The sequence below is a fragment of the Enoplosus armatus genome, chromosome 15 (genome assembly GCF_043641665.1).
Source record: "Enoplosus armatus isolate fEnoArm2 chromosome 15, fEnoArm2.hap1, whole genome shotgun sequence".
In the NCBI taxonomy this organism is placed as follows: Eukaryota; Metazoa; Chordata; class Actinopteri; order Centrarchiformes; family Enoplosidae; genus Enoplosus; species Enoplosus armatus.
Genome location: NC_092194.1, coordinates 6,747,640 through 6,774,365, shown reverse-complemented (window position 1 = coordinate 6,774,365; position 26,726 = coordinate 6,747,640). Strand labels below are relative to the sequence as shown.

Here is a 26,726-nt window from a genome sequence, read left to right as displayed (position 1 = left end):
CTCCTAATTTGGAGCTAGTGATTATTTTTAGGACAGTTAGATTTTGACAAAGTGTTCAGGAGTTTCCCATCCTCCCTCATTCTCGAGACAATCTAGATCTATCTAAAATAAACATGGAAAAATGTTATTGTGTTAGTACACATTAGTACAATATAACTCCACTTCCACCATGAGCTATCTGTTGCACACAAGTATCTGTTGACATGCTCCTTAACATGGATATTATGTTAGGGAGCCTTTTAGCAAACTCCAAATTATTCTGCCACAGTCCCTTTTCTGTGGTGGGTCAGGGCTGTCAGAAGCCATTATTGGTAATGAATGTGGAGTCCTACTTTAAAAGGTTCAGGCATGTAAAGTCACCTAAAGCTGACTAATGGAATCCGGCTGACACTGAATGCCAGGGGCTTTTACCACATCCCAGAATGGCAGTTTTGGAAATTTACACTACAGACATAATGAACTATAAATGTAAACTTGGGATTGTAGCCTCCCACACAGTAGCTCCGAGTTATTAATAGATACAGAGCGTTCAATGTGCTGCAAAAATCATAAATTGGAGGAAGACTATTGTGTGGTTTCAGCAACAATTCTGCTGCTTGTGACTCATTTGCACAATAATACAGAGGAATTTAGACATGCGTCTTTATATTTCTGTAGCATGAGCACAATTATTTAAGAAGTAGCTGTGGAAATATGTGTAGAGCGTTTGTTGGGAGGTTCTAAATATTCTGAGTTTGTTAGCGCTACAACACTTTGTGCCCTGGGAGATGGGCCTCTTCAGCAGGTTCACAGGTCGCGCAGCAGCGTGCAGAGTGGCCATTGTGCTTTGTCATTTCACAGGTGACTCACATCATTACACTCGAGCAGGCTGGAGGTAGAGCACTCGGAGATGCTTGCGGCATTCAAAATGCATGATTTTCAGCATAGTGCAAACAAATCGCTTTAAAAGATCAGTTTAATCTATTTCGAGCTGTTATTATGAGCTGGGAGAGTTGTTCAGATAAAGAGACTGAAGCAGGGTTAACATCAGAGTGTTGGACAACTCTTCACATACTTTACCCAGCGTGAGAGCTGTCAACTTTATTATTTGTTTTTACGATACAGTGTGCATATGATTTACAATGCAGACCACTAAAATAACGGTCAGGGGGTGAATTACTGGGAGCCAAACTGCCTGAAATTTTGCAGTGATATAATGTGGTGCGTTTAAAAAATATCTGCAGGGAAATATCAGTCACAGAAGTCATCAACGTTGTCAATGTTTGTGTTGAAAGGTCGAGGGCGTAAGGCTGCTTCAATCTCTGAGTTGCTGTCATCAGATTCCCCCCAGAAAGCTACACAAAACAAAAGGTACAGAGAAAAACATACACGATTACATTATTAGAGCAGAATCTTTACCCTTCCATAGTTCAAATGGAGTGTAACCTTTTACATCGTCTACATAATTCTTTTATCCAGTCAATTCTACAGTCTCTTTACAAGCAGGATGAAATGAATTTGATTTCACAATGAAAATCTTAACACCCTGACTTTTAATGTGTTAAGTCTCTGTCTTGTTCACTCTTGGGTTATTTGATCACTCTGTAAAAGTCTAAATTCAGATGTGATTGACGCACCCGAAAGCACACTGGACAAATTGGGATCCAACTGCTCAAGCCATATTTAAAGGTCTGTATCGTTTATTTAATTATTTAGCAGCTCAGGTCTAGGACATTTAATGTCTGTGTCTATTTGTCTACAGCGCAGTGAAGTGAAAGTTGCTACATAAGAAGAACTGAGATGCAGTCTGACACCAGAGGTCAACTGCAATCTGACACTATTTGGATATATATATAAAAAGGCACTTGTCTGGCTGCTCGCCATTAGAATCAACAATACTATTTTAAGGTTATTATCTAGAGCAGTTAATACATTGCCCTACATCTCCTTAAGCTTTTGTTTGAGGTTTGATCATTGACGTACGAACCCTAAAGTAGGACTGTTTTTGGTTATTTATTGAAGGATTAGGTAGTGCTTGCTGACAACATACAGCTAAGCTTTCAGTAACCTGAATCTGGCTTCAAGGTCATTTTTTTTCATTTACACATCCTCTGAAGGTATAGCTGCATTTAGAGAGAAATTTAATCAAACAGTTTGAGTTCTTGCAAAGCTCAAAATTTACAATAATTTCATACATGAACCTCTTTATGGTGGTCTGTTCGGTGTAATTAACCTTTTTTTGACACAGTATCTTTACGCGCAATTGAAATGACTTTGTCTATACTCACCTTTTGACTGCAGAGCAGAATGAGCCTTTGAGTTAGTCATCTCTTTCCTGGAAGCACAAAGACAGTTATTAGCCTTGTAAAGTTATTACCTTAGGCTTTCTTTGAAAAAGAGCCGCTATTTCACACCAAAAATAGCTAAAAAGGAAAAAGGCAGGCAGACCGTGCAGCAGAAGGAACTTCCTTGACTCCTGTTCTAATTGTGCCAAAGGACTTCTACAAGGCCCTCTTTATTCAAAAATAGTCCGTAGACAGGGTTGCCAGGTTCCCATAGCTCTGGTGATATCGCTATGTAAATGTCTGACCTCCGAAAAGGCTTTGATCTACCTCGATGCATATGCAATAAGGCCCCCCAATCCACTTTTAAAGGCCTCCTCTTTAATTTACATCATCACAGAGCCCATTCAAAACCCCACAATATAGCCTCATCATCTCCCAGGTTAGCATATATATTCATATGGCTTATTTGTTTGGACCTTCTACATCGGAGCTGTGTTGATGCTCTTCTTGGAGATGGGAAGAAAAAAAGATGCATGAGTTTTAAGCAGATGAGCTCCAGCAAAAAAACAAAACAATTGCGTGGTGTGTTGCTACATCTGCATCAATTCAAACCCATGACCTCTTTTATTGTCATCCTCTCAATCACCCTCATCTCCTCATCCCTCCCTCCGCTAAGTCTTGGCACATGTGACTGTACATTGAGTGTAAGGACTAAATTACTCTGGCTGCGTTCCAACTGCTATCTTCTAAACTATATATTGCTGCTTTGCACCACTCGAGGCAGAACGAGAGAAAAGAGATGCAACTCCCATTCCTAACTGAGAACATATTGCTTTGTGCTACAAGCAATATACCATACATCCAGTATAATCATTAGAACATAACCTTTAAATTCATATTCTGTTCGGACTTGCAACAGGACATTTGGATGATTCTCGCATCTGTTCAGACAGCATATTGAACCTCAGGCGCTTAAAATGTTAGCAAATCAAAGCAGAGGCTGAGTAAGAAAAGCAGTGCCAAAAAAAAGAAAAGAAAGCAAAGACACAATGACAGATAATCAGCCTATGTGCTTGCAAACTGAAGGTGTGCTGCATTTGAAGATGTTTTGTTGAAATAGAGGATTTTGGTGTATTTTAGTAAATGTATAATCAAATCTCATGAAACACACACATTCTGGTGAATGGGGAGTGGTGCAGATGGTAAATATATTCCTGTGTAGCCTATTTTGAGTCTGAAATTATGGTAGGTACAATCTTTGGTTATGTTTAGGAACTTAGCTTTTTTCACTTGCCAGAGTCATTACCTACTGATCATACTAGACTGACAGATGGCCGTATATAAAATGTTTTAGAAGAAAGAAAATAATATCGTGCACTAGTTTTTGTGGTTGTACCGCTGCAGGTAAATCTGGATCTATGAGTCCATGATTTTTTCTTTTGTCAAAACTCTAGCACAAAAGTGACGATATGTTGAGAGATTTTGGACTAAGGGTGAATACTAAGGTGTGGAATATATGCATATCTTCATAAAAAAAAACAACAACATCCACCTGCTGTCCACATTCAGCTTTTTAAACTGAATAAAAGTACAGATGTAGAAGCACAGCATCCAAATGCATCCATTTACAACTGTTAGGCAACAGCAGCAGGAAAAATACAGCAATAATCTATACGATTACTTCCTCTCCTTTGCCACAATAATAGCTGTTACGGAGTGTAAATTAGGCTTTTCTTTTCTTGAACTTCCCCCCGGGATGGGAATGGTCTATCAGCTGTTCCACTTCAGTGAGGGACAGGACTGATTTCAAGACAGGGCTATTACCATAGAGAGCTCAGTCTGGATCTGACCCCACCAATCTAATATTCCGTTTCCATAAACATTTATGCCAGTTCATCTTCTGCTGAGTTTCCCTTAATTGAGGCAATGATCTGAATATGTAAGACTGGGCTGGCCAGTGTTTTACAAGCTCTGGTAGACAGAGGTGAATGTAATGTGTAAAATGATGCAAATTACAGCTATTGTAATGTCCTCTTTTTTCCCCAATGCGTCCTCTTTTTTTCCCCCAATGCCTCGCTCATTCTCTTCCTCTGGCCTTGGCAGTTGTTTCATATTGTTGTTTATCTCATGTTTTAACAGTTTCTGTGTCTGCTATGCATAGCTGTGTCCACACCCACTTTTAAAATTGTATGAGGAGTTTTATAGACATTACACAATGGGAGTTTGAACAAAAATGTTTGATACGTTTAGTGTTGGCAGTGTATGTCTTTTTTTATCAATCTACACCACACTGGTTTACTATGAGCTGAGTTAAAGCTCCTACATTTACATATTTTGAATTTTGTTCTAAATAAGGTTGTAAAGGTACAAGTTATGCTGTGATATACAATGTGAAATATCAATTACATTAATAAAAACTAGCATAATCATGTTACCACATATCCCAGGCACACTGTATGCACAAAAGGATGAAACTGGCACCACTGGTCAGGAACAGTGAACGAGTGACGTGTTTCTTTAAGAATAACACAGTGATTACTCAGCTTACTGAAATCCAGGGCGCTCTGGTGCAAGCTAAAGACTATTCTCTGCATTTTTAGATCTGCTGTAGCACTCTTCATTTTTGTTTTGTAACATTTTGCGTTACCAAATCTTTTGCGGCATCTTTAGGTATCTCAACGTACTGTGGAACAAAAACTACTACTGCAAATCTCTGACAAATACAAGTGTGTGTCTGTTGAGATTACTGTGTCACTTTCAAGAAAGACCTGTTCATCTGGAACATGATGTATAAAACATTTGAATGTACTACAGTTAAAGCAGCACAGACATTTAGAAATATAAAATGGGCTTACTGTATTGTCTGTTTTATATAAAGGTGTCCAGCGGTGTAGTTATATATTGAGAAAAATAGCCAATAGCAATAGACAAAAACATAATGTCCTTTCAAACTGCAGTGTAAAGTAAGACTGGGTCACTGTCACTGAAGACAGATTTGACGTACAATCCTATGGTCACATCAGGGACTGTGAGGGTTGTCAGAGGAAATAATGCTTACCCAGCATTTAATACTGCCTTGCACACGCCGATAGCATGAAAACTGCTTTTATTTACCCTGGCTTTTTTTAAGCTCCTGCCACCCACACACAAATGCTAATAGCACAATAGCACTTTTGTGCAGCGGTGCTTGTCTAAAGGTAAAGGGAGACCCATCACCTCATCATTCCCATCAACTCCTACTCCCATCCCAGCTATGACCCCGCAGAAACATTGTTTAGGCTCCGTTTAGATGTACTCTAACAGGCCTGAATGGTAGCAGGATATAGCCCTCAGTGGGGGCAAACAGTGAGAGGCAACTGTGAGTGCGCGGTGAGTGGGCACTCTCTAACATGTGAGTGCTCTCTGCTGGCAATGAGTAAGTACTGCAACTCAGAGGAAGAGGCACCGGGCCAATGATTTCAACACGGCGCGCTCTCCTCCTGACTGGTGGCAGTCTAGTGGAGCCGGCCAGTGCAAGGGATGGCTGAAGGACAGATCATTCATCTCGTGTGTCTTGTTGTTTTTGGTGCATCCTAACCTGTGGTAGACTAACATTTGCTGGCTTGTCCAACAGACACACGCACACACACACACACACACACACACACACACACACACACACACACACACACACACACACAAAAATTGATGTCAAAAGAACGTGGAGGAAATAATATTACCAAGTTACAATATAAAGCAATACCAGCTTAATATATGACCACAGATTTCAGAACTGAACATTTTATCAGCCAACAAACAGCTTTAACAGATGTTTGCATGGTTTTGCTGTATAGACTTTGCACTGACCTGGAAATTAATCAAGACGCTAAATTAAATGAAGAACATTAAAATGGGCAAACAAACATTTTTATAGGGCATTCTTTACTGGTTTGAGGCAGCCAATGTAGGACAGTGACCTCCTCTGGTTGGAGCCTCTAAATGCTGCCTTCCTGTGTAGTCACTGTCTTGTTTGTCCAGTCTGGTTGTAACCTTATTCTTTAGTCTAAACTGAAGGAGGAGATCAAGTAATATATCGTCAAATGTAGAAAAAAAAGGAAAATTCAAATTCATTGGCTGCTCTTGGGAGGATATATTCTCCAAAACAAATATTTACCGTGCAGATTCAGTGCTGCCACATGCCCAATTGTGCATCTACTGGCTCAAGTGTTACAATGCTCATTATTATATTGCCTGTGAAATTGTTTCCATGTGTTTTCATTTCACTCACTGTTGGATTTTAGAACAGGAATCCTCCTTCTTTCACTACCTCTTTGTCCTTTAGCGTCTCTCTGTCTCCCTCTATCTCCCACTCTCTTTTTCTACCTCCCCCTTCCAGTCCTTCTCTCTCAGCTCATGTCCCTCTCACCCCTCCATCCCTCCTCCCAGTGAGCTGTCAGAGATCCACACACATCGCCTCCCCATAAGAGAGAGAGAGAGAGAGAGAGAGAGAGAGAGAGAGAGAGAGAGAGAGAGAGAGAGAGAGAGAGAGAGAGAGAGAGAGAGAGAGGGCTTCTGATTTTGACACTCTGAGTGATTTGAGGTCGAATGCTTGAGCACATCCTGTTGTCCAAGGCAAAGCTGTAAACCACTAATTGTTGAGTCAAGGTTTTTGTCAAGCAGGCACTAGGCACAACAATCACCACACCGGCTGATGGCTGGGAGGATTTTGTTTTGTGTGTGTGTGTGTCTGTGCACATGTGTTCAAGCATTTTTTAGGATCAAAAACTGGGAGGGGGGGGAGTGGGGGTATTAAAAAAAGGTATTAAAAAACCCAAAATAAAAATAAGAAAGGAGTGGCATCTGAAATGCCTACAGTAGAAAGGAGCACAATGATTCTTTGCACGAGAGGAAGCAGTGGCATGCACTCGCATACAAAGGGGAACAAGTGGTCTTTACATGGAGTGCAGCTGCTTATTAAGACTCACTCCTTCGTGCATTATTCTTTTCATCCCCACTCAACCACAAAGTGATTTTACTTTGCCACTCACAAAGACAGCAAAAGATTTCTAATGGACAAATCAGTCGCTTCCCCACGAGTTATAATACAATAAACAGCACATTCTATAAAAGTATGAAAAACACTGTGTGGGAGAGAGCAAGGAAGAGAGGGAGAGAGAAAAAAAAATATGAAAGACCCCAATTCTCTCCAACACCATAATAGTGAAATGAGCACATATAAATGTGTTAAGAGTATCTCTTTGCATCTTGTATAGACTGCATGTATTTAATCTGTAAAGCTTATTAAGGCCCTAGTCATTGCTATGCAAAGCAGCACCCAGTGCTTTTCTCTCGCTTTTCAGCCGAGTGCAGTGTTTGGCCAATAGGACTGGCCCCCCGCCTCTCATTCTGCATTCATAACATGCAACATTTGCACAATGTATCTCTCAAAGGCCCTGAATAGAAGGCCTTAATACTCATGTAAACAACTGCAAACCAATTACTTAATGAATCGGGCCCACACATAATGAGGAGCCTCACAAAGGGCTATAAATGCATTTTTTGCACCAAAGCCTCTGCTTTAAACTACAATCCCTCTGCTGTAGTCTAGGCTTAACTGGCAAATCATAATTATTGTCTAAGACAACAGAGAGGAAGCCATTTTTGTATTTTTGAGTCCAGCTCCATCCTCCTTTTGATGTCACTCATCAGCTCGCTGACAAAATAAAGCAAATAATTAACAAGTAGGATGGAGAGAGGGGGCGGGGGAGGAGGGATACAGGAAGACAGAGGGGAAGAAGGGCAAAGAGATGGAGAAAGGGCAAGAGAGCGAGAGAGAGTGAGACACAGAGAAAGGAGGGAAGCAGGGCAAGAGCATGCTGCAGTGTTATGCTTCTGCTTAAGTGCAGGGCTTCTAGACCACTTGTGGAAGCAATAAAGCGCAAGAAGTGACTGTGGTAAGTGGAATGCTTAAATCTAAGCGTCCAGGAGAAGCGAAGAAAAGATTGTAGTATGACCGATGAAAGGATGACGGTCACGGTGACTAGTAGCTCTTGGTGCTGCTTCCTTCCTAACCCTAGTGAGATTAGAGTGTCATGCATGCATAACAACCCAATTGTCCAATTTTACTTGTGTACACAACTTGTGTTCTGTCGCTGTTCACGGCATTCTCCGTTTCGGTCTAATTTTTTCATCTGCAAATTTTGTTTAATCACATGTACTGCGGGCTTCCCATGCACATAAATGACAGGGAGACAGGCACCATCTGAGAGGGTCTGGGCCTGAAATTGGCTCATGTTTATTAAAGAGGGTGGTCACTGGGGCTGGCAGTGGCAGACATCAGCAGCTATGAGGACCACAATAGAGCCAGCCCATTAGGCCCTTCCCTGGGCTAATAGGCAGACTGGGAGCGCCTGCTTGCCAGGCCAGGGAGATACAGACTTCAGCCCTTGTGTCAGCGTGGTGCCCGGTAATCACGTGAAATCAGAGAAGATTATTCCTCATAACGTTTACCCAGCCATTACGACAGCCCAAATGGGTTCGCAGTGAAGAGGTGCTCTGAGGACCCGACATGCAATTGCAGATTTGATGAAGTCGTGTTGATATTCAAATGTAACCGTGATGGTGTTAGCTTCCACCAAGCTATTTATCATTAGATCTTCTTTTCCAACCCACTTAGGGCTCTGATTTGAGCAGCCTAAATGCATTTCAAGGGTGAAAAATGAAAGGACATTTGTCCTTGTCAACACTCGAGTCCCCTTCTTCCAAAACAGTTGTCCCTGATTCTCTTCTTGACATGATCTGTTTGCATTCTGACAACAAGCCTGAAGACATCGAGATTATGACTCCAATTTATTTTTGTGGTAGCTGTTTTGCTTTTGATTTCTAAAACCTGGCTGAACCCAGCAAACAGTGAGTGAGAGGGGCTTTAGGGGCCTTTTGTCTTTGTAAGCGAGTTAATGGGTGGCGCCCCCTTGATCTTATGGAAATGAACAGGGAATTATGAGAGCGGCCATGCAAATGTACATCAACCACTTTGGTGTCTGGTGGCCCATTTCCTGTGGCCCGTTGAATAATAACAATGTTCTTACCGAGGGTAAGGGTCTTGATGTGAGGAGCGTTTGGCCCTCCCCAGGTCCTCTTCACGGCCATGATTTATTCCTTAAAAGAGCAAACAGGGTCCGATAAAACCATTTGATTTGGACGTCTCATCACAAGCTAATCTACAATGCCTATTAATATAGAAACTTATGGTAAGGCCAATGAGAAGCTAAGACTGAGTATCTCAACCTTGGTGTAGGGGTCTATCCATATACACACATGGTCGCGTGAGAAGACTGATATTTATATTTGTTTAGACATATTTTCTTTATTATCCACTCCTTGCATCATGAACATGGCACACCTAAATTCACATGACAAGCTGAAGTCTATGGTTGCTGAGATGTGAATTTTAAATGAGGTTATGAGCCAATGGTTGAAAAAACGTGGGAGTAATAGCTTTGACTGTCATTTAGCTTACATTTACATACACAATAAATAAGGTCTTTCCAAGGTATAAGTGTTGAGAGAACATATGGCCAGTGTTGACCAATGGTTAAGCTCCCGTTTCTTGTTACTTGCCTGTTAGAGCGGGCCGCATCTCTTACCTGAGAGGCCATCGTCGTCCTCCTCCACCTCCTCTTCAGAACTCTGCAGCCTTTCCTGCATGGCTGATTGTTTAAGTAATTGATATGCTTTTGTCTCTGTTCAGGGACACACACACACCCACACACAGGCAAGCACACACACAAAGTCACTGTCAAATATTTGCTTAAAACCCAGGTTTCCAACTTTCAGAGGTTTCTGTGTTTGATGAGACAACACGCTTCAGTAGCTAAGTCTTTTGGTCTCACTGCTAAACAGAGTGGGTGAAAACACAGCGCTCAATCAGCTAAGCTGTTGATTCTAGCCTGCAGTATGTAGCAACAGTTTCCATGAGACAGCAATCAGCATCTCACATTATCCCAGCATCCCCTACCAGGAAGGCAATGATTGATTTTCTGTTTTAAAAACACTCATAATTACTTTCTGGCACACTAAAGTAGGTATCATATCTAAAAAGGAGCACAGAGACTGCGCTGGCAAAAATCAACAGAGCAGAAGTACATAATAAATGGGCGGTTGTCTCAATGATGTTGCAAAAACACACATACCAAATCAAAGGAGAGGGCAAAATTGTGACCTTGAATATTTTCAACTTGGTTTCATTATAAAAGTACCACTTTTAATCATTTTTTAAAACACCATATGACATTTACAGGGCATGGCAATCTCCAGTGTTTTTCCACCCACACCACTTTATACAGGCATTGCTTTTTCATGTGGTTTAACCCCCCCCCCAACTAGATATACGGATGCGCATGTCTTGGCAATTACTATCAGTTCCAAGGTCATGGTATTTGATTGTGACATTGAAGTCGCTCACCACAGCAAAACCCTTCCCTTGAAAAATCTTTAGTCATGTTTTTTTTTTTACTGGTTATGGCTCTTTTGATTAAGTGTAGCGATTGGAAACCGGACTCATTTTGCTGGCTGTGCACCTTAGGGATGCAGACACATGAAACACTCCGCAGGAAATCTGATAGCCAAGGGTAATATAGCATTGCTTTACATTTCAGAGGTACAGCTTAGGGATGGGCACACCAACTGCTTCCAGGATGCCTTCACATCTAGTATTTTTCAAGTCCAGCCTTGCCAGAGCATTGTTTAGAGGATAATGAGAACCGATGACAGATCTCTTGCGCTTCCCACCCTGGCATCCTGACAATTAAAGCAGCCGCATTATGCCGGGCCAGCGAATTATCAATTTTGCCAGAATGCCTCAGACCAGGCTGAAAACATAGCTAGTGTTTTCTCGGAGATAATTAGAGAGAACTAGCACAGCTCTTCAGGTGGGACTTTGACCCTGGATTCACCTTGATCATCCTGCCTCAGCCATTGCGTAAAAGAGCCCATTATTCACTGCAGTGGGAAGAAAACAAACCACAACATAAGGACAGTGTGAATGCTGGGGCACCGGCAATGCCTTTTTACCTCTAATAGGAACACTTTCCACAGGGCTTTCGTCCTGGCTGTCCTCTTCAGCACTTTGTAGTTCTGTAAGAAAGGGACGCGCATAGTGAGAAGCAGTGGCAGGGAGGAAGGGAGTTTAGGGATGGAAATGGGAATGGGGGGTCTTTCTTTAGCTCTGAATAGAAGTCTGTATGAAAACTGGGCTGTGAGGGATTTATAAAAAAAAAAGCTCTATGGTGAAATTGATTTCTTTCATAAAAAGGAAAGTTTTAGTTCTCTGCAGAGGTGGTTTGCAAAAAATAGCAGTAGTCTACATTTGTTCCTATTAATGGTCTTGTTACATATTCCTGTGCAAAGACAGACTTATCTCCACATGGAATGTTTTGCAGGAATCTACTGGCAACTGTAACAAAACCAAATCACTTGCTGAGTTTTTGATGGTTAGAAAATGCAGCCATTCCTCCAAAACTAATAACCAAAACCCAGTATTCAAATATTGTAGTCTACTTAAAATGTCCCATGCCTATTTTAAATAGTAAATAGTAATAGTAATAATCTTCAGTAACCTTGGATCTGTTGCTTCTGTGCCGGCCTGGCGGGTTTCACATCCCCGTCAGCCAGGAGACAAGGAGGACCACACGAAGAAGACAAGTCACTCTCGTCCTCTGCTGAGGGGCACTCCTCACTGGACCGGGACACAAGTGTCCTCAGCAGTACTTTGGCCTGCGAGCAGCACAAATTAAAACCACACTCTTAATTGTTCCCATTTTGTGAAGGAAGTGTCAAATTGAACTCTCGCCGATTAGGCAAGTCATTTACTTTGGCCATGGCTGCTCGCACAGAGGTGCAGCTGTAGCGCGCGTTCAAACGGCAAGAGAAAATAGCTTCAAATTCTCTCACTCGTTTAACTAAAAAAAGATTATTTCGCACACTTTCGCTCCCGCTCTCCCTCTCAATCACACTTTTTTCCCCCTCCCCTCTCCCTCTCTTCTCATCCATGAGATTAGAGAAGCGCCTAAAGAATGCAATCACCCTGGCGTTAATGTGCAACACGTTCCAGATATCTCCCCTCTTGGCTGAGAGAATTGAGACAAACTGCTCTCTTCCTCCCTCTCCAGCTCATTTTTTATCTCTGGGGAGATGAGGATACACACAATTAAGAGGAGCTGTTCCGGGAGATGAGGAGCAGGGAGATGCCACACACCGATTTCCTTTCTCTCCCTTTTTCCCTCCCCCATATCAAATCCTGCCATCATCATCTCTCTTTTGTGATCAAAGACTGCCTCTCAGCCTCAGATGGCCATTTGCTACTTTTAATGAGCACTAATATGGAGGGGATGATCAGGAGGATTTTGACAGTGACAAACTTAAAGTACATTGTAAGTTGTTATCAGTAGGTTGCAGTGAACATTGACAATGTGCATGCTTTCATTTTCTGAGAGGGGAAGAGAGGCAAACACATGCCAATCTGAGCTTGCCACTTGGTATTTGATGCTACTGCACAATAAAAACTGTCTTGATCCTTGTCCCCGATATCCGTCTTTGTTCTTTTTTTAGATTTAGTCAAATGTACCGTGGGTTGAGGGCTCTCGCAGACCCACTGCATTTTAAATATCAATGAATGCAACTGTTAGCACTTGAATATTCAAAGGGCCTCTTTGAGTGTGTGCATGCGAGCTGCATGCTCCCATTTGTCGGGGTAGCCAGGCTGTGTGGCATTACGTGAATGGAAATTTCTGTTTGCTCTTGTGTGTGGAGAGTAAGCTGTTGTATGAGAGGACAGAGAGAGAGAGAGCTATAGAGAGAGAGAGAGAGAGAGAGAGAGAGAGAGAGAGGGAGAGAGAGAGAAATAGATGGAGTAGATGGAGTGAGAGTGAGAGAGCTAAAGGGAGAGAAAGATTTTCACTCAGGCTTTTCCTGATGCACTTGGACACAATGATGTAGATGGCAGTGCCTCTCTTCCTTTTGTCAGTTCATATTTTCAAGAGGCTCTACAGTCTCCCTCTTTGCCTCTCTCATTGCGTTGGGGACACTGGAGCAAGATCTCCAAGCCACAAGAACGCCGACAAGATGAGTCCGCAAAAATTAGATAACACAGAAACCTGCATGTATACATGATCATTCTTGCAGATAGAACGGTACATTTAAGGACAAAGTGGGATTCCTGACAAATCTCTTGACATTATCTTTGCTCCAAGTGTGAATATTAATTGTAATTTCTTTCTTTGTTTAATTGAGCATGATCTGCACAAGGTCAATGAGTGGGAAATTTAAAATAATCCTGTCCGTTGTTGTGGAGAAGGTCCAAATGGCTCCCCCATGCCATCGGATTCAGCTGATGGCTATACTTTTGGCTAATACCAAATTAAAAGCAAGTGTTTCTCAGATGAATACGCCACATGAGATGAAAGAAGCCAAGCAGGGGCTGTAATTTGCGATTAGTGCATGGGTCAGGGTTTCCCTTCTGTCTAGGTCAACGTGTGGAGCAATCTGATGAGTAGGCAGCCAGGGCTTGGTTTCAAACGCCAGACACAAAGAGGGCACTCAGTACCAACTACAGCTCTCTTCTAAAAAACATGCAAAGAAACAAAAACACTAGCCTTTTTGGAAAGAAGAAAAAAAAAAGAAGCCATTTTACTCCTGTAGTCCTGTGTGTGTGCGTGTGTTAATGTCTGCTTGCTTTTGGGACTGGGTGCCAGTGAATGCAAGTGTGTGACCTCCTATTTGTGTGTGTAGTGGCAGTGCATGTGCCTCCAACGCTACCTGGTGGCTGTAGGTGGCATGGCGCTCCAGCAGCAGCGGCGTGAACAGCTGGACTAAGCGCTCAGTGCTGAGGACACGGCGCTCCTTGAGCAGGAGGGCGTGCTTGAACCAGCGATCCCACAGCCGAGCGGCATCAGGAGGGAGGCTGGTGCTGTGGTGAGGGTAGGGGTGGGATGGGTGGGAGAGAAAGAGAGGCTTTCTTATTCAATACAAAGTAGGGCATCTGTAAATACGTCATAATTATACCTCCTTACAGTGACAAAAATAGAGGTAGCTTACAAGTTTGACCATTATGTAAAGAAATTAGAATATAATATTGTTATTGTTGTATTTGTCACACTATTTTTTTTCCATGTAGGCTGCTCGCTAGTCCATCTTACAACACTTTAGAAGATATAGATCATGAATGAATTCCAGTTAACGCTGAATAGACACAGACAGCAATACATAGCTCCAGGTTGAAAAGTGGCTAAAATGTCAAAGAGCCAATAGGTATCCCCACAGGAAAAGAGAGGGACACTGCTTGATGTTTCTTTGGATTGAGTATATAGCAGGGAGGGTCTCAGTGAAATCAATAGAGTAGTGAAGCAGAGCATGGATTTGGCTCAGAGTATAACTACTCATTATCCAAAGGACTGGAAGTCACAGATAGGGCATTTTAATTTACTCATGACATTCACCCGTGCAGCGTTTGCCGCACAAGGTGACACCAAAGATGACCTTTACATTTGTGGACAAGGGAGACTGTATCGAATGGTATCGTGCAATATCTCAGCGACTGTTGTAAGTGTGTGCCCCCCTCCCCCACTGTCTGGTCCAAAAAAAAAAAGCACAGGCAGCTATCCACTCTTTGTCTGAAAAGTGGAATTTACCTTTTCTGTAAGTCTGTTCACTGTCTTTATGAAAAGAAGACAAAGGTCTATTGAACGCTGTCGCTTTAAGAGCATTGATATTTGTGCTCTGAATTACTCCATTATAGCACTATTCATTTAAAATGTCATTATCTACACAAAACACACACTATATTACAATAAACAATAAGTCATTGTGATTCTTCTTGCAATCCCACAATCACAAGTTTCATTGAGCTGAAAAAAAGAAATAAACAACTACAGAATAAATAAAAAACACTGACATCGGTCTTTGGTGTTGGATTCGCAGAGAAACCAGGAGTTACCTTATTTCATTAGGCTCAGTGCTGGACTGGTGAGCACTCACTAGATCCTGTGGTAGCAGGCAGCCCTTTGCTGTGCTCCATGACAACCCCTGAAGCTCATGAAGGATGACTGCTCCACATGCTTCAAGGTCCTCGTCATTCAAGCCTGCTCCACCGTTACAAAGGCTGCCCAATATATAGAGAGCAGTCAGCTATTGCCATGGAGCCCTGGGCTCAGCCCGTGGGTCAGGAGCACATGGGGTACATTTAACAGCTGCTAATACTTCTCACACACACACACACACACACACACACACACACACACACACACACACACACACACACACACACATAGTATAGTCATACAAATCAGTGCACATACACACTTGCTCATATAATATCACAGCAAAACTAAACATTACACTGAGGGTCGTGACACAAGATGGCCACTCTCTTTACTTTTGAAGATGTTGTTGACATCATTTACAGCACTCATGCTTGCACAGATGGGGATAAGTATATACTGGGTTTAAAAAGACTGAGAACGCTTTGCTTTGCCAGACATTTATCCGTACTTTACAACAAGAACTCCAATTATGGTAAATTAATCATGCTATGAAATATAAAAGGCTTATGAAAAATAAGCCCAGTGTAATGAAACAAATTCTCCATCCTCCATCTCCCTGACTCCCAATAACAATTCAACAGGGTGGTTACTATAACAATCCCATGTGTTTGAAAACCCCTCAGAAATAAAGACGTGCATGTCAGTGATGACACTTCATCTAAAGTGAGAGCCCTTGGCAGAAGGATAATATGTTTTCCTCATCTGCACAAACAGCTCCATGGCCATTAAATAAATATACACAGCATTCAGTTTATACAGGGAGAGATAAGACTGTAAAGTTTGAAGAAAGACAGGAAGGGCACACCTGATAATTCTATTGAGTTGTCTTCCATCAATTGGAGAATCCCCATACACACTGGTCCGTTCACCAAGGAGTCGTCCTTCGATGTTGTCCAGAAGATTAAAGAGTCCTTCCTGGGACAGACTACAAAGACATTACCCATTAATGTGGTGAAAGGAAATAAAAAAGGAGGAGGAGGAAGGCCATGTGATCGATAGGCCTGCTACTGAAAAAAAAAAAGAAAAAAAAGGAAGATGTCATTTGATCCAAAAATCAGTGATACATTTTCCTAGGCAATTTCCTTGAGGTACTCAAGGACTGCAGGATGAATCTGATCATTAGAATGCGACCACCACAATACAGGCCTTCAACAATTCAAAGTGCGTCTGGTGATGGTGCCACAGGTTGTATGGGAAAGCTTGTGAAACCTGGCATTCAAAACTAGAGCTTGCAGAATTAGCTGGCTACTGTTGAAGTAAAACTTTAAAATCAGCTATATGCAGTTAAATGGCTAAATAAACTTCATTATTAATATATAATATTATATATAAGATTATAAAAAAAATGAAATTAAAAACTCTAACATTACCACTGCCATCTCATATTAAAAACGGTTCAAAAAAAGGGGGCCTCAAGATGATTTTCTTTTGGTGAGAGATTTACACTTTAATCTGGTCCTGTGTGAGGCTGCAAAATGAGAAATGGATGCCTAATGCATGTGGATATTGGGAATCCATCTCTTTCTTGGGCATTAAGCTCTGGGTGGCCCTCATTGAATTCTCCCAGAAACCCCAAGCCGAGAGATCCTGAGCCCCCCTACATAAAAGGGGCCAAAAAGAATTTATGACAATCTGTAATGGGCTCCTGGGTTAGGGGTCAGCAAACAATTGCTCCCTCTTTTTTGCAGGTTGTTTCCTGGTAACATCCTGATTAAACTGGCAGCTTGAATTATATCCATGACATTCTGTAGTGTGCAATCCGTCTGTGCTAAGTCCTCTTCAGTGTGGCTGAAGTAGCATAGGCAAAAGCTCTATCTTTTTTTTTTCTCTCCCTTATCGTCAGCGTGGGCCTTGAAATAGTCATCTTTCTCTTTCCACTTTATTTGTCAATGCTCTTCAAAAAGAGACCTTTAGAGAGGGAATTAGTTGTGTTTTTCTGCAAACCTCTCTCTCTCTCTCATTGTATTGTTGCCAGCTTTCATGTCAAGGTCTCCAACCTCACTTTAGATGGTGCTGTTGTCGGCATGTCGACATCATCAGGAGCGCATTGTTAGCTAGGAGGAAGAGGTCAGCCTCTCTGCAGCGATATTGCTCTACCCTGTACAGTACTGACTCCGGGGTGATTTACCACACAGAATGGCCTCACTGTTGAGTGATTGGTGTCAGGAGAATCTCACTGTGCTGCCACAGACAGCAAATATAACACACAAAGGAACGGAAAAATATACCACAAGAAACAACAACACCAGGGACTGCCCTACTAAATTTGGGATATGTCCTACCACACCGTGAGCACACACATAACACAACACAAAGTACTGTGAGACAATGTGCAATAACTTCACTGAGACTAGAATTTAAAACCAGGAAAAACTCAACTGAGGAATGTTTGTAAAAAGCATGACACCCTGATGACATTGCAAAACATTTTTAAATTATATTATTTTAAAGTCTATTCATTTTACACTCTACCTCCAGACTTGTATTGGATTTTTAAGAACTCAAGTTTAATTGTATGACATGCTGTCACCAATCGGGCAGAACCATCATGCTGTTCAGGGACGACATATTTGAGAGCAGGACACAGTGAGGCCATTGTGATGAGTCTCGAAGAAAGAACGTGGTGGATATTTCAGTCGTATACGCTCATTCACCCCAGCCATGCTGAAGGAGAAACATAATGGGATAATCTAATGAATTTCCCAGCCTTGTTTTTCCTAACTATGAGCTGAATGGAGGGAGCGATATAAACTCTAACCTTAAGAGAGACAGAGAGAGAGAGAAAGAGAGGGAGAGGATAGAGACTGGATGCTCTCAGAGCTTTACATCAAAGCCTCTGGTTTTCTCCTCATACACAGAAGCCCTCCGTGTTAACAATGAAAGCTGCAGCCCCCACCATCGTCTCCCGGCACAGGCTAACTGCAGTTCCTCTTGAGGTCACGCTATAAACAGTATAGCAGACCACACAGAAACACAGTCATGCACAAACATATACACATAGCTATACTCCCAGCATAAAATAACGTAAAATCCTTCATACTACTACATAGATACATTCATAGACCAGACATGTTTTTAAATAAAGCATTTGACATTTGTAGTTGGTGTGAAATAATATGTTTGGATCTGAATAACATTATTGTGAGCATATGTGCAACTGGGTACTTCATCTAAAAAATAAAGCATATAATAGTAAAGAAGTGTACCTGTGTAATGCACGTAACCCAGAAACAACACAAACATTAAACACTGGGACTATCCCTAAGAATATGGCCAAGAAAAAAATTACACACAAAAGTTTTCTTCTTCTTTTTCAAGAGCATAAGAGGTCCTGTTCATAAAATACTGCATATTGCAGGGAAAACGTAGGGGCTTTGGGCGCAAACATTCACATGGGATTTTCTGTGGCTCTAACCCCATCCAAAATGATCCTTCAACTCAGAGGCCATCATCACGCTAAGGATTTGTGGCTGTAAGTGCTGTCCACATGCCCACCCTCCAGAACACTCTATGGTGCCACAAATTTCCTCCTCCACTGGGGACTTCCTGAGGTCTCTCAAGCAGAAAATTGCTCTGTTACAGCATTATCTTGGATTATGGCAATATTGTTGGTGACAGGTCCTGAGCTCTCCCTATAAGATGCATCACTGCCACCACCGCAGCTGCCGCTGAGCTACAGAGAGCACGGTGGCATGGACCGTGACTCCTCCAATCCTCTCTGTCAGCCTCTGATGTGATGGTGGCAAGGACTGTACGGTGTCTTCACCCGCTCCTATCATTAACAGCCCTCTGTGGTTCAGCATGGCGATGCAGAACATTCTCCTTTCTCAACTTGCTTTGCTTTAAATATTGGAAAAAAAATACTGACTGCATTGTGCACGTTTTAAGAAGAGTATGTGCCATAAAGCAATCAAAATGTTAGTGTTTTTCTCCACTGATACACTCTGACAATTCCAGACAACAAAGTACAGAAGTCATACATACTGTACCTTTCCAAGGTCACCACAGCAGCTGAGGATTCACACTGTAACTGTGGCGCTTTCTTGGACCCACCGGAGAGGGGGGATGATTCAGGACTGTGCTGATTGTGATCATCACTCCCTCCAGAAGTGGCATTCCTCTCAGGTGCCACACCCTCTGATAGATCCTCTTCCAGCTCAGATTGTGTCAGAGAAATGGACAGGTCACTAGCACTGCTCCCTGACAGCTGCACATCAGAGCTTGGTGTGCTGACACTCTCACATCTACCTGAATGTAAACACAGCGCAAAGTATCACTTGGCTCATTTTAAATCTTCAAAAGGGAAAAATAAAGTGCTTTCAACTGTCCATTTCAGCAAAGAGACAATACAAAGATATTACAAGGTAATAAGCAAGGAGTAGCATTGCAAACCTGGTGTATCTTGAGCTTCTTTTCCAAAAGTGGTTATAGGCATCAAATGGCTGAGACCTCTCTCTCCATCTTCCATTATGGCTGACTGATGAGCCACCTCTCGGGAGTCAGTGTGGTCTGCAGGGGAATTCTTAGCCTTCATGGGGCTACTGCTGCTGGGAGACGGATTTTTCTTGGGCCCCGTCAAGGTCACCAGAGGTGACGGTTCTTGTTCATCATCACTTCCAAAAGGCACATTTCCAGCTGCGCCTGTTAAGGCACGAACAGATGGGAGCACCGCCACCGTTCTTTCATGTTTGTCACTCAAATTACAGCCATCAGGGGAATCATTTGAGCCTGAAATGTCATCTGATAAATGTGCTCGGTTGCTGGCGGCATCCTCTCCGCCAACTCTGAAGTCCTTCAAAAGGCCACTTGGTAGACGTTCGCGGGAGTGCATGCTGCGATTGGGTGAACGATGCAATGCTTGGTGTGAGTGTACACTTGTGGTGCCAGCTCCAGCGTCAGACCCTCTGGAGGTCTGGCGGCCCATAAAAATTACCGCTGGTGGTTTCGTAAAATCCTTAGCTGGGTGAGAGAGGGAGCTGTCCTGGTGCTGTCTATGCACAGCTTTAACCTGCAAAAAAATGGGGGGAAAGAAATCAATGAAATATGTTCATTTTTGGAAAAAAAAATTCAATTACCTCATAAAAATTTATAGGCATAAATACAAATGTCTTGCTTTGAGTCTTATTTGAAATGAATTCAAATATTATGTTAACTATACACTTTACAATTTTGAATAAGTGTAGCTTATTTGGACCAAGGTCAGAATTCTTTTCACAACATCTTTCAGAAGAATGTCTCAGGATCAGTGTTTTAACTTTTCATCTTATTAGAAATCCTTCAGACAAGTTTTGATTCATGTCTGCAATGTCACCAAGGGGGAAAGAGAGTGAAGCAAAAAAGCCTCCCTCCAAACATAATAACAAAAAGCATGGCTTCTGTTTCTTTTCTGATAAGCGTCTTAAATACCAAACAGTTAGCTGCTTAATAACATTCACTGTAAACCATGCAGCCTGCCCAGCAGATCCACAAAGTAGGTAAAAAAAGAGGAAAAGTTAATTTCTTGGCTGAGTGATTCCATCGGTAGCTGCAGGGCAAAGTAGAAAGTGTTTCACTAAAGTAGCAATTGATTCTTCTATCAATCTGCGGCACGCGTGTGCTCTTCCAAGGAATGTATTAAATATGAAAATCATATCCCGTTATCATCTGTCTCCAGCTTTCAGCCCGGTAAGCTTCCCTTAATGAATGCTGCAGCCTGAGGGACATGCACACTGCCAGCCAATGGCTTGTATGCATAATGGAGTGACGGTACCATTTTGCTCATTACAATATCGACAGGCTGACGGGGGTTTTGCACACAGTTACAAGTGACTGCTCTAGACAGCATGCTCCAAGTTATTATGAGATGTCTTAGACATTTCATCTAAAAGAGCTTTAACTGCTTTAAGTGAAGGGAGAAAGCAGCTATGGGCTTGAACTACATCGCTTGTACAGATGCACCAGCTAGGATTAGACACCTGTGCTATTACAGATACACAGTTTAAATGTAGACTCCTCTACAGATTTACCAGGCATAATGTCTACTTCCCTTTGTTATTCTAAACCTGAAAACACAGCTTGATAGAACTGAGATTTGCATAAACCTTGTAAACATTTCAAAAACGAAGGATCCAACATAAAAAGCAAGTGCCATTTTTCAACCATACAAAAAATATGTGTAAAACACACACACACACACACACACACACACACACACACACACACACACACACACACACACACACAGAAGTCCCACAATACATAGTAGAGGATGTAACAAGTGTAAAATACATGATGTACAATTATGGTCCTTCTTATTACTATACTAGTTGTATATATTTTATGTTGCACATATTAGCATTACCTTTGCTGCGTCCATTTTTTTCCTTGCCTCCATAAATCTGGAAATCTTTTTGGATAAGTCAGCCTGTAAGAGATGTAAAGACAGAATGATGCACAAAGATAAGAGTAGATAGAAGATTGATAGATATAGATAATATTCATCTGTCATGTGGCAGGCAAACTGACATTGCCTGCAGACACTAGGAATGGTCTGTTCTAACGCTGTGATAGTGCTGTTGAATACCATGTAAAAGATGCAGATGGTATGAAAGCAAAAGTGACATTGTCAATCACAGTCAATCACAACGGGTTTTCCCAAGTGAGTGTCCTCTGTGTGGCTGCTGACACCCTTTAACATTTATCTGACCGGCCCAGACTAACTGCCTTAATCCCAACTCCAATTAAAAAAACCTAATGGCCTCTTTAAAGGCACTTGGATTAGCTCACACATGCCATACCTTTTCAACAATGGCAGTTTACCGGAGCAGACCTTTTAAAAGACTTTCCGATTCATCCCCTCTTGCATTCGAATGTTTTACACAACCAATACCGCCAAAGATTACACTAACATTGTTTTAAATGCATGCACATTGGCGTGTGTATGTGTAGCTTCACTTTACTCACTGAATTTATGTTTTTCATTTGACCAAAAAAAACATTAGTTAAACCAGAAAAATCGGGGTGACTTCATACAACGGAAACAGAGAGCAGCAGGACAACCAAAATAACAACAAACATGCAGGACTCATAAAGCATCAAGGGGAAATAAACCAACTGCTTGAGGGGAGAGAATGACTAAACCTCTGGAGCACTTCAGAGTCTCTATATTGGGCAATTAACTCAGCGAGTCATAATTAGCCAATTTTGTTAATTTGATATTAAGCTGTCAAGCACTGTCGTTGAGTTTTAAGTGATAATCTGACTGGCTCATTGTTTTCTCCCTCGTTCATTTGTTTGTCATGACAAATTGCACAGTTTGAGTGTTTACTATTGTCACATCAAGCGATTGCAAGCAAATATTTCAACTCTGTTTTAAAATTACAGCACAGCTTTAAGGCAAATGTGGATGAACATGCTTCATTAATAAATATACATTCACCGAAAGATTCTATTATATTGTAGGTCTGTGAGTTTGTTATTATTCTAAAGTCACAGTACATTTGGGAACCTGTAAGAACAAGATATTTTCTAATCACACAGTATTCAAAAAATGACTTAATGATTATTAAATCTGATTAAATATTTTAGAAAAAAGATGGTGGAGTGTTTGTTCAGATTGCTTTTAATATAACTCCATAATGAGAAAAACTACTCCACTGAACAAATTAAATTGTGTGTATGTGAGTGTGTGTGTGTGTTATACCTTTTGTTGTTGCAGGGGGCCATGGTCAGGACTATATTCCTTCATGCTAATTTCTATGCACTCCACATCTCTCAGAAGCTCAAGGTTTCTCATTTTCGCTCGTGCTTCCCTGTCACAGATTTCCTTGAGATAACTGCGCAGTTTGGAACACTTTATCTGTGAGCTGAAGGCAGTGGAGAACTATTATTCCTAAGAAATATTATCTAGGAGCATTGTCAAACAAAATAAGAGCTAGACTTTTCACAAGACAAGGTTAAGCACAATGAATTTAAATCTTATTCTCAACTCTTGTATCAACCCCCCCTTTGCTGTTTTGACCTGGAATGTTAATATTTATGAGAAACTATTTTGAAATGAAAACAAGCTGCTCTGCTGACATCCAAAGGTGCATTGTGCTTGTAACACACTTGAGTACTATGGTGATATTTCTGTCTGAACCAATACATCTCAGAATAACACAAATGCCAGAAGTTGTTTTTTTTTTTTTTCATTTTTCCAAATTAAAATACTATCATTACTATGTGGTATGTACACTGATGGTACATTTGTAATACTCATTTAATATAAAATACTGGCTAATATACAGTGAGCACTCTCTACTAAAATATCTCATGTACTAAAGTTAACTCTGTGAAAGTTAAGGGATAAGAACATGGTATGATAAACTATTTTTTGAACGCAGTAATTTGTGTAACTTACATTCTTTTATCAGACCTGGAGTAAGCAAACAGTTCTCTCTCCAGCTCCAGCCTCCGTTTCTCCCTGCACACACAAATCAGAGGAGCTGTCACCCACACAGACAGATCACTGCAGCAGCTCCGTGGGTTGCTAGTCTAATTATCACGGTATTTATTTATTTGCTTATTAACAAACTGTAATGCGTATGCTAATGTTGATGTACGAATTAGCTAACTATGTGCGTATGCTAATGTTGATATACGAATTAGCTAATGCTGGTAATCGAGTTAGCTACATACAGAAAAGCAGGGGCATTAGCTTCTTGGGAACTTTGGCTGACGCTAACGTTTCAGTTATTTCAGGCCATCTTTCCATGCCAGAACAACCACAGCATTGCTGTTGTTGGCTAACAGTTAAAAGGCAGCGTCCGAGTTGAATGCGCTAATGAACTAGCTAGCTGTACAGCATCTCCGGCTAGCCTGTTATCTCTCTGTGGCAAGCGGCAGGAGGCGGCTTCCAGGCAGCACAGAGCACAACCGGAGTCCGCGGTCTCCACCAGGCCGGGTTCCCGTTAACAAACAAGAGGGGGAACTCACCTTTTATGCATGCTTTGTTGAATCGATGTTATCTTCTCATAATACTGGTCCTCGCTGCGAGCCATGCTTGTAATTTTCGCCTGCTTTGGCGCTACTGCAGAGCCGAGACGAGGAGGAAGAGGAGGAGGAGGACGGTGGCTGGTGTTTACGTTGGTTACCATGGGCACCGCTTCCCAGAAATCCCTGCTGATAAACACAAAGAGCACGTGGTGCGAGTACGGGCGCGAGCTCCCCTCATGGATGTATGAAAAGACTTCATGGCTCCCCTCAACATTGCTCTTAAAAAAAGGTAGAGTTGTGCTGTTTACGACAAAAAGAGTAGTCTTCAGTCACAAAGGCCCCATTAAGGGTCAGGTAAGAAAAACTGTAGCATTTTTTTCTCCAACAAACTTTAATAATAACTGAAACACAGAGCCCCGTTTTTAGACAGTGTACAACTTCACACGTTTTAACGCTCCTATATGCAGGTTCATAAATGTATTTTCTTTACCAGGGTAAACTTATTTTTCACAAAATAAAATAATTAAAATAAAGTATAAATTATACTTTCAGGATGAAATGGGACCTCATAGTTCAGAAAAACCTACAATTTCCTGACACAAAATGTCTGTAACCTGACGGGGCTAAATACCAACCATCAAAAGGCTTTCTTTGTCTTTATTTGATAAGCTTCCCCTCTCTATCAGATACAGATTGATGTCTCATTTACTCTGATGGCTGCCTTGATCTTGTCTTGCATTTTCAAAGGTCACCACTGACAGTTCATAATGTCATGTTTTGACTGCAGCAGCACGTCATTTTGTGTGACAACACTACATATCCTTGCTGGGATTCTGAAATTGACAGCCCCTCCAAATGCATACCCTAATCAAGCAATTTCCCCAATTCCAGTCCCATCAAATTGCTCTTTAGCGGTTGAACAGGGGAGTTTTGTTGTCCTTTTCTAATGCTAATATGCCCTATTCAGCATCTCTCTATGAGGCTATTTGTTGTGAAATAAATCCCCTTGTTTGCCTCCTGCATGTATAATTGATATTGTTGCCAGGCTTTTTGTTTGTGCTGTGGAGAGCTGAAAGGCGGTACTTTGGAGGTGATAAAGAAAATGGGACTTGCAACGTTGCCGTTCCAGCTGAGCTCAGCTGAGGTTGATGCCAGTGATCAACCTTTGTTGGACGTCATACCATGTATTCATGGTTATTTTCAGCAGATTATTGTTCACAATGTAGACAATATTCACAACCACTGTTTAATGTGCTTGTGTTGCTCTCCCCTACTTTGTGTATCAGGCAGAAAACTTCATCAAGGTGTACTGGTGGCATGAGTGAGATTACATCAAAAGTAAAGACACTCCAATTAAGGTGAAAAGTCTGGACTCAACTTGTGATTGTTGGTGAGTATGATTTCAGTCATTTTGCACAGATAATGCATAGAAAAACTATAGGGCTCATAAATTATTTTGCCTCTTCCACACTGTGTTCTTATCTACATATCTCTCAGCAGCATTCATTTCAACTCTACGGCAAATTCTCGACAGTATAGTTCCTTCCTGGTTAGAAAAACGCACATAGCCCAAATGGTGCACAATAAAAGCAGTTCTGATGATAGAGTAGGTATAGTCTTTACAAGTGTTTATCAGTAAAAACAAAAAAGTGCCATGCATACATTTTTCAAATATTACCACATGAATGGCTGCACTGAAAATATTATTTTCCCTATTTGTAGTTTCATACAGTGTTTCTGCACTGTTTCTGCCTGCTGCTCCTCTGAAGACATACAATGTGTATGGCCATTGATATGCCCTAACAGAGGTCACAATTTGCATGAGAATTAACAGCTAGTAAATTAAATTGATATTCAGTGCACATCTCCGTTGAATCCGTCAGACCTTTGTTCCCCTGCCTGGCAGAGCCCATGTTCAGCCCCTAGCTAGTCAGAAACATCTGTGCAGTTAATAATTTGATAAACAGCTTACACAAATGCTAAATTATCTTCCCGCCCCCTCGCTTTTTCTTCCCCTTGTGTGAGACTTGGAACAGTTGGCTCACCTCTCTGTGGTGTTGGGTTTATCTGTCTTTTGTGGCTGTTCTTCCACAGCTCTGGTTTTCGTGGCTCTCCCTTAACTCCTTTCACTATCACTTAGATACTGAAGCAGTGTTTGGGGTTAATGCAAATCCTCAATTCTCATCTATGAAGAAAAAAAGACGTAGGAGTCGTCTATTGTGGCAAGTTTAAAATGAACTTATTCTGAACATTTGTTATTCATTCAGAGTTCTGTGTGGATAGCATTTACAAAAACGTTGAAGGAGAACTGTGACATTTATCAACACATTTTAACATTTACAATGCCATTGTGTTTCTATTGAGTTAAAGCCTATTGTTTGCCCAGAACTGAAATTGCAAATTAAGGTATGACATATTTTTTTCCAGAGAG

The 26,726-nt window shown here is 41.5% G+C and overlaps 1 protein-coding gene across 1 annotated transcript; it reads right to left on the bottom strand.

Annotated features, from left to right (window-relative positions):
- Positions 1–1,032: 1,032 nt before the first annotated feature.
- kiz (kizuna centrosomal protein) lies at positions 1,033–24,456 on the bottom strand. Its single transcript, XM_070920848.1, has 15 exons — positions 24,296–24,456; positions 23,721–23,783; positions 23,022–23,184; positions 21,681–21,743; positions 19,733–20,348; positions 19,330–19,588; positions 16,146–16,265; positions 15,235–15,399; positions 14,058–14,208; positions 11,861–12,017; positions 11,316–11,378; positions 9,890–9,985; positions 9,332–9,401; positions 2,268–2,314; positions 1,033–1,334 (listed from the first exon to the last, which is right to left on the bottom strand). The coding sequence occupies exons 1-15, from the start codon at positions 24,454–24,456 to the stop codon at positions 1,231–1,233; spliced, it is 2,298 nt and encodes a 765-aa protein (XP_070776949.1). The 3' UTR covers positions 1,033–1,230.
- Between the last annotated feature and the right edge of the window lie 2,270 nt (positions 24,457–26,726).